General features: G+C 41.7%; 1 protein-coding gene across 1 annotated transcript; it reads right to left on the bottom strand.

The window, feature by feature from the left end:
- Positions 1-1,235: 1,235 nt before the first annotated feature.
- Positions 1,236-8,390, bottom strand: cryba1l2 (crystallin, beta A1, like 2). The gene is made up of 6 exons (XM_078266412.1): positions 8,349-8,390; positions 7,906-7,982; positions 7,685-7,803; positions 3,904-4,045; positions 2,307-2,449; positions 1,236-1,634 (listed from the first exon to the last, which is right to left on the bottom strand). The coding sequence occupies exons 2-6, from the start codon at positions 7,978-7,980 to the stop codon at positions 1,487-1,489; spliced, it is 627 nt and encodes a 208-aa protein (XP_078122538.1). The 5' UTR covers positions 7,981-7,982; positions 8,349-8,390; the 3' UTR covers positions 1,236-1,486.
- Between the last annotated feature and the right edge of the window lie 407 nt (positions 8,391-8,797).

An 8,797-nucleotide genomic window follows, 5' to 3' on the forward strand; every position in this document is an offset into this window, starting at 1 on the left:
ATTATTGGCAAATATAAATCAGCCTATTTGTGAAAAAAATAAAGATTGGGTAGCCATCCACAGATACAGTTCATCTTAGAGATTCACTGTGTCACATGTACAAATATGTAACATGAGTTATAAAATCATGCCAACTAATTTATTATTTTAATCACTTAGTATTCTTTGCACTAAAAAGGTATGTATACTTTAGGCTGCCATACTTGTTACTGTATATGCAACTTAATTTTATACAATATATGTAGTAGGGGTCCCTGATCCGTCTCTCTGTCAAGGGGTCCTCTGCTTATAAAACGTTAAAGGGCCCTACTTTAAGTTGTAGTCGTTTCTAACCAATCAAATGCTGAAAGTAATTAAACAGCTTTTTTAGCTTATGCGTTTTGTATTTAAGGGCGTTTTCACACATACCTCATTTGGTCCGGACTTTCGGACTTTTCAGTTTGATCCGAACCAAATTTACAGGTGTGAAACCTCCCCCGGACCACGGTCCGCATCAAAAGACCAAATTTTGGTCCGATAAAAAGAGGTGGTCTCGGTCCGGTTCGTTTATAGTGTGAAAGCATTTTTTGGATGGTTCGGACTTTCGCACCAAATACAAGAAGCTCTGGCAGGCTCTCCTTGTGCTTACAAGGCCGGGGAATAGCTCCTTTAAGGAGTGTGTAGGCTACATGAGAGAGAGAGAGAGACGGTCAGTGCGCTCAGAGCAGACAGCTGTCGGCTATCAGAGCAGAGAATACATTGGCAGTTTAGTGGTATATATATATAGTATATATACAAGTGGTAGTAAATGTACAGTGTAGGTTTCCGTTTGTCTCTGAATAGATGCTCCAGAAAGGAAGTTCCCGTGTCTTTGCTTCTCAACATCACAACAAAACCCAAAGAGCCGCGGCAGTAGAGGGGGGAGCAGCAGTCCGTTGAAAAAACTCCGACACAGAGAAAGGATACGAGAGGACGGGGACGCCCATCTACAAACCAATCAGTTATAAGTATCTGGAGACGCAGCTCATGTATGTGATGACGGCAGGACGTAGTTTTGTCACGTATAGATCTTTAGTGCGCTTGCATAACTGCAGTATGAAACCAAAACTTACCGGATCAAATGTACACAGTGTAACAAAAACATGGACCTTGGTTCGGACTTTCAGGTGTGAAAACGCCCTAAAACATGATATCCCTGTGCTTACATTCTCTCTGCATATGTGCACTCACACAGAAATGAAACAAAGGACTTCTCAGGTTCTCAATCTGAGCTTTATTTGTATTAAAACAAAATGAGTCTTGACAGAAATATGAATATGAGCCGGGATAAAGAGGTAGCTTCTACGTCACTGATGGTTTGCGTTGTAGTTGCGGTCCTGACAATTCAAGCCTTAAACTCAGAACCAAATCTAAAGTTCAGGCTTTTGGCCCATAGTCAAACCTCTAAAGCACAGCGTCCAGGTGTGAGCCTGAGCCGTGGCTGTTGCCAGTCCTAATCCGTTCCATCTCAGTGTCTGATGCGTCTGATGGACTGGATCTTGGGAGTCTGGCAGTGGGAGCCCCAGTTCCTCCAGTGCTGGTAGTCTCCGCTGTGTCTCTCACACTCCATGATGTACTGCTGGCCTCTGTAGCCCGGGTACTCATAACACACAAAGCTGAAGAAAGACAGAGGCAGGAGGAAGAGGTTCAAGAAGGTAAGTTAAGTAAGAAAAAAAGATTTGCTTTACAGTAAGGATTTCTCCAGGTGGTATTCAGATTAAATGCATATGTTAAAGAATTGAAAAGGTATAAATGAACTTTTTATAGCAACAAAATACAATTGTCAGTGCTCTCTGGTGCACAAACTTTATGTAATGGTGACAGTGTTTCCATATTTCTGTCAACATGTTTTTAGCGTCTTTGTTCTGCAGTTTCTTGTTATTTATCAGCCATTGTTAAATTAGCTGGATACACGGTTAAATGTAATTTGCGGTATCGCCGTGTGCACTTTGTTAGTAGCAATTCCACTTCATTTTATACAATATATGTAAGTAGGGGGTACCTGATCCATCTCTCTCAGTTAAGGGGTCCTTGGCTTAAAAAAGACCCCCGTTTTAAACGATACCGAGCCCTACAAGTGTGTAAATGAGGGTTTTTGTTGCTTGCGGACATGATACTGTGTGCCTCTTGAAAGGTCTGAACGGATATAACTACATTGTGGATTGTGTCTGTTATAGTACCGCTTTTCTGCTCTTTTTTTCCTCTTCAAAGCCCTCTGAAACGTCTTTATGATAAAGAGCTATCATTCAACTTGAACCAGAATGTGTTGGGATGAAGCAGGGACTTACGCTCCACACTGCACGTGCATGGATCCCACCTCGGGCCTGAACCAGCCCATTGCCTGCAGGGATGGGTAATCGTCGCACAGCTCGGTGCACTGGCCCATGAAGTTCTCTCTCTCAAAGATCATCATACGGCTGCTGTGGTGAGACTGTGGAGGGGGGTGCAACAGAGAGCTAGTGTTAGGTAGGGCTGCTCGGTTATAGAAAAAAAAAAAACATGATCACGATTGGTTTGGTCAATATTGAAATCTCTATTATTAAGAGCACAAGACAAAGTAAGAGTTTAATAATATCGTTTTTCTCGATTATTCTGTTTTTGGGATCACTGAGAGCTGATAATCGTAATCGCGATTTAAATTTCGCAATTATGCCCTAGGGCTGGGCAATATATCAATATAAATGCATATCGTGATATGAGACTAGATATCGTCTTCGATTTTGGATATCGTAATATGACATAAGTGTTGTCTTTTCCTGGTTAAGTGATGTAATTTTCGGAACTTTTCAGACTGTTCTAGCTGTTCTATTATTTGCCTTTACCCGCTGAGGGCCCTATTTTAATGATCTAAGCGCACGGCGTGAAGCGCCTGGCGCAGGTGCGTTTAGGGCGTGTCGAAATCCACTTTTGCTAAGTTAACGTCGGAAAAAAAGGGTCCGTGCGCCGGGCACATGGTTCAAAAGGGCTGTACTTCGTTAATTCATAGGTGTGTTTTGGGCGTAACATGCAATAAACCAATCAGTCATCTCCCATTCCATTCAAAAGCCAGGCGTGTTTGTACCTTGGAGCATTGCTATTATGATGGCGGATTTGCACCGTAATATTTTTATTTGTAATCTTTTGAATGTTTGTGTGCTGCTGCGCTTCCCTGTGTGTGTAACAAGCATAGTGTGTGTGTGCTGTTCATAAGCCTAGGCGCATTTTACTAATTTGCTGTTAAAATAACAATAAAATGCTGCGCTACTGACTTCAGACCAGGTTTCTGTTGGTCAATGGCGCGATCACTTCCCGCTGCCTCAAGATAGCAATACACCAAGAATGCACCTGAATACACCTCCCTGTAAGACCAGCACGCCCATGGGCGCACAGATGGGTGCAGGTGCATTTGTTATTTAAATGACGCGGGCGCTGGACGGGAAATTGACTGCGTCGGTCTTATACTAGCAAAGACACTTGCGTCGGGCTTTGTGCTGTGCCGGGTGCAAGATAGCCCTTAGTCATTATATCCACATTACTGATGATTATTTATCACAAATCTTATTGTGTAAATATTTTGTGAAAGCACCAATAGTCAACTTTACAATATCGTCGCAATATCGCTATCGAGGTATTTGGTCAAAAGTATGGTGATATTTGATTTTCTCCATATCGCCCAGCCCTACACAGCCCTAGTGTTAGGCCTGTCAGACAGACGTACAGAGCAACAGACATTTGGCCCCCATTTGTCTCATTTCTATTTTTGAGCTATTTCAGTCACTTGCTGTGTGGCATCACTCCGTCACTCTCTATCTTCTCATTTCCATTCGGCCTTTCTCGCTCTTTCACTCCGACTTCTCTCTTCCTATGTCTTATTTTAGCCCCCCTCCCCCCTCTGCATGTACTCACAGCGCAATAGATGGGGCGGAAGGACATGAAGCGCTCGTTGTGGTAAGACAAGGAGCCGCTGTAGGCATCCCAGTTTGGGTACTCGCCCCTCTCCAGGATGAACTGCTGGCCCTGGAAGTCATGGTGCTCGAATCCCACCCAACTGGACCCATGGGTGAAAGAGAGAAGAGTGAAATGGTCAGATGGGTGAATAACAGTGGTAAGCAGTGGCTGAAATCAGTACATGAACATAAAACAGACAGGTAACACTAGACAGGGTGAGAGGAGAATAAAGCAAACAAGGAGAGGGAGCAAAGTCTGCAGATGGGACATTAAACCAGTTCTGTCCCTCTAGTGGACACAGGAAACAGTGCACTCAGTTGTGAGGGTCCTGTGTTTTCTTTTTTGTTTTTTTTTACATTGAACATTCTCCACAGTGCCAAAGTGTCCTAAATCAGACAGCTTAATAATAATAATAGCCACCACTTGACTGAAGATTAAAAAATGTCCAATTAATAATAGACGATTTTCAGGTTAATGTGGCCCGGGAAAGGGAAGTTTGGGGGTCCCCTGCTGGAGCTGCTACTCCCCGCGACCCGACCCCGGATAAGCGGATGAAGATGGATGGATGGATGGATGGATTTTCAGAATTGCTATATCACTTGGTTTTAGTTGTAAAACATTGCAACTTCTGTTCTCCTTCAAGTTTTTATAAACCAAAAAAAACCCGCCATAGTTCTTTTCCGTTGGCTCTGAAACCTCGAGGAGTGGGACACATCTCTCAACAACCAAGGCAGGACAATCGGTCAGTTTAACTTAACTTCCACACTGTCCTGGGTGCTCATTGAGCTAATATTTGGTTCTGAATAAAGCTTTTAACTTTTGCGAGTTGCCATCCATCCACTCAGTTTCTACAAAAGTGATCAAGTTGGTGTTCAGGGATTGTATTTTCCTTTCCTTAGGCTACAAATTGCACAGTTGCATTGCCATTTGATAATCAATTCTCTGGTTAAAAACTGGTTCAGCTGCTGAAGTCAGCAGGTGTTTGGCGATTCGCTACTCTGACCTCGGAAAACTCTACGCACACAGCATGACTAAGGCTGTCTGGGCTGTTACGTATAAAGCTGCTCTGAGTAGAGTTTTGGTCTGAAGTGCGTCAAAATACCGAGGGTGGCACCAGTGTGCTAAGAGGAGAGGAGAATTAAGATCCTGAATTATTTAAGAGTTCAAAATGTTTTCTTAGCCTGTGAGGAGTCACCAACAGATGGCTGCTTGGTGTATACAGAGGAAGAGACTACACTCTTTCCAACCAAGAAAAGCTCTTTGGAAATATATAATGACATGCAGTTGATAAAACACAACTGGATTATTTAGGCACTTAACACCCACACAAGAAGAAAAAAAGTTGCTGATTTGCTGATTCAGTTTGACGTTAGAGTTAATTTCCTAATGTGCACATTGAATACTTTTATATAAATGACAAAACTACAGTAATTAAAGTGTGTCTCCCAAAGCTGAAGAAATGCAATCACTGATCTGGAAAACACGAAATAATTAAACATCTAATTGTGGCAGAACTGTCACGAAAGGTTATCAATTGAAGCCTTTGTAACTCATTTATTTGAGTTTATATTTAGAAATAGAATTCCAATCAGTATATCTGATGGTGTGTCAATGTAATTATTGTCTCGGGTAAGTAGATTATTATTATATAGACTTATGCATGCTTTAACACTGAGGCATAAGTAGTGCTGGGTATCGTGTAAAAATGTTCGATACCGGTACCAATACCAATACTGCGACTTCGATACGGTTCCTAAACAATACTTTTTTCGATGCCAATTTTATAAAATCCATTTTTAAGAAATCTTTTCATTTCTTTTTCAGCTCCTAATATGTGAGCCGCGTCTCTGTGGTAACGTAGAGCTTTTCCTGCCTGCCTCTACGACGTGTAACGCTAGACAGCCAATCAGCAGCATTATTAGATCTTGGTAGAAGCTTGCTGTATGCTGATTGGTTCACTGATGCTGATGATTTGCTCCTTAGGTATTGAACTTTGGTATCGAATTACGAGCCATCTTTCGCTACTCGATACAAAGGAGGCAACTCGGTAAGTGCCTAAAAAGTATTAAATACGGTACCCAGCCCTGGACATAAGGAACGTTGGACAATTATCAAATCTTACTTTTGATCATCCAAAAACACAACAACAATGTTGGAGCATTTTCACAACAAACAAACAAACAAAATATTGAAAAAAAAAACTAGAAGGGCACTCGGAGAGCGCAGACCTCCGCCAAGGCCATGCCATATCTCGCAATGCTAACAAAAGTGAAAAATAATTTGTGTATCTGCCAACCAAAATGTAATGGGTTCTTCCTTGGACCATGCTACACCCTTCCACCATTTTTTACGGAAATCAGGCCAGTAGTTTGTCCGTAATCCTGCTGACAGACAGGCAAAACAAACCAAACTGAAAGCATAACCTCCTTGGCGGAGGTAACAACAACTGAATGAGGTAGTAAACACTACTGCTAACCTACCACCTACATCATTAGACTTGCCCCATTATATTTGCACACAACAATAAAAACAAATAATCTTTGAGACATTTATGCATTTGGAAGTACATGACATCTGGGTGATACCGTGTTGGGTAGTCATGGTAATGGGCTGTTGCTTCCTGATTCATGAAGTTGAACCATTTGATTGTACCTTTGGGGTTTAACAAACATGGCTCATACTAAAAGCCCCAATAACATATTTTCTCATCAACAGTTTTGGTTATTTTACATGAGAGATTTCTGTATTTCTGTTTTTCTCTGTGTTCTTCTCACTGGTTTGAGAGAAGGTGATGTCACATAGTTTATAAACCAATCAGAATTGAGCAACATTTGAATCAAAATGTAGGCTAATGATTGTGGGAGGGGCGCCGTCAGTCAGATCTGATCAAACCGCAGCCACACAGTCCTGATGAAGCAGATTTGCTGAGCTTCTCTTAATGAATAATACCCAGTGGTGGAAGTATCTAAATAACTCACTTAAAGGTGGTGTAGGTAGGATTGGGAAGAGCCAGGATTTAGCCAAAAAATTTGAACATCAACAACTTCTCAGTCCCTCCCCCCTTTCTGCTAAAGCCCAAAACGGTCTCCTAAGCCCCTCCCCCCACAAGGGAGAATGAATGTGTGTACATGAGCAGTGATTGACACGCAGTTAGACACCCCCCATGATCATGGTCATGAATATTTATCGAGAAAAATGTAATATTTGAAATGTTAAGGTTTTGAGATTGTAATTAGTTACCAGTGTGAAAACTGGGCCACATAATAGAGTAATAGTATCCGTAGTATAACATATTATAGTAGGTATAGGTTTAGAGTAGTTTGAAATTTCTAAAGAATTTGTGTGCTTGTGGGCCACTGCTGACCAAGGATCATTGTTGACCACACAAGCTCTGAATACTCCGGATACTGCAACTCCTGCGGTATAAATGTCTTTCAGACGGGTTAAAAAAAACCTTGTCAGCTTTCATGATACAACTCGTTCTCAGTATTTCATCTGAAAAAGCAGCTGTAATTAAAAAAGAGAATGATCTCCCCTCTGCTGCTTATTCTGGGAGTGTCCTATAGTGTGACCTCAGAGATGATATGCTTTAGTGGGAGCCTGGATACTACTTCCTCTCTCATTATCTCTCTGCCTCAGTCTCTCTCTCTCTCTCTCTCTCTCTCTCTCTCTCTCTCTCACACACACACACACAGTCAGCTGTCCACAGAGACGTGCAGGCGTACAGGCTGTGACTCACGCTCCACTCTCCACTCGGATGGAGCGGATGTTGTCCAGGCCGCAGTTGTAGATGTTGCAGCACTCGGAGGTGAACTCCAGACACTTGCCCTGGAAATGCTCCCGCTCAAACACAGTCACCTGCACACAGGGGAAGACAAGGGAGTGGCATGAGTGTGTATACTGTGTGTGTGTGTATATATATGTTTATGTTTGAGTGTGTGTGTGTGTGTGTGAATTCACCTTAAAGAAGGGGGCTGTACCCATGCCAGGGAAGAACATGGGTGAGGTCATGTGGGTTTTAGTAAATCTGTTCATTTCTAAAGTGGAAAAGAAAGAAAAGAAAATCAAAATACATGGATCAGAGAATAAGCACTTCAATGTATGAGTATTGTCAAATTTAGTTTTAATTTATTTAGATTTATTGGATAACTATTGTTATCTACTAAATGTGAACTTTAATTGGATTTAAATAGTTTCCATTTGTTGTAACTAACATTGTTTCCCTCCATACGAATTCAAAAATAATTTGACATTTAACTTCTGATGCAGCCAAAATGTTCTGACTGCCAAGCTATAGCAACTAAAATATCTGGGTTAGGAGAAGCCAAAAGAAACATTTAATCCGGTAAATAGGCTAAATAAATCCATCCCTTGGGGAACTTTATTTTCCCGCTCCTGCTTACCTGGATGCTCTCCGCTGTCCTCGCGCTACTCACACACCAAATCCTCTTTACGTAGACTTTTGTCTGAACCTGGCGCTTCTGTTTTATACCGGCGTCCACGCAGGAACTTTCGTGCTCGCGCGTGTGCGCGTGTTGCCTCTCGAATGCTAATGATGTAAACGAGGCAAGTTTGTCAGGTGTGAAGCTTCCTCGAATTCAGGAACACACTTCCGGTTATGGTCTTCAAAATGAAGCGCTGTTGAACATTATAACACCCATAGGCTACAGTGTGTTACAATTATTAATTAAGAATATTCATCAGCAGTTAATTTAATTGATTTACGTCATTTTAGACCAAATATATCCTTGATTCCAGCTTCTCTTCGCTGATTTCTAACATAAATAGAGTATCTTGGCAGTCATTTTATAACAATGAATTGCTTAATAGAGAAAACAATTGTTATTAATAT

Source organism: Sander vitreus, chromosome 2 (assembly GCF_031162955.1).
Source record: "Sander vitreus isolate 19-12246 chromosome 2, sanVit1, whole genome shotgun sequence".
Lineage (NCBI taxonomy): Eukaryota > Metazoa > Chordata > Actinopteri > Perciformes > Percidae > Sander > Sander vitreus.

Bases quoted from the DNA above. Each gene is read 5' to 3' on its own strand.
- cryba1l2 (XM_078266412.1), bottom strand. From the start codon at position 7,980: ATGAACAGATTTACTAAAACCCACATGACCTCACCCATGTTCTTCCCT. The intron at 7,804-7,905 runs GTGAATTCACAC...CCCTGTGTGCAG, and splicing joins GTACAGCCCCCTTCTTTAAG to GTGACTGTGTTTGAGCGGGA. The intron at 4,046-7,684 runs GTGAGTCACAGC...CCATGGGTCCAG, and splicing joins ATCCGAGTGGAGAGTGGAGC to TTGGGTGGGATTCGAGCACC.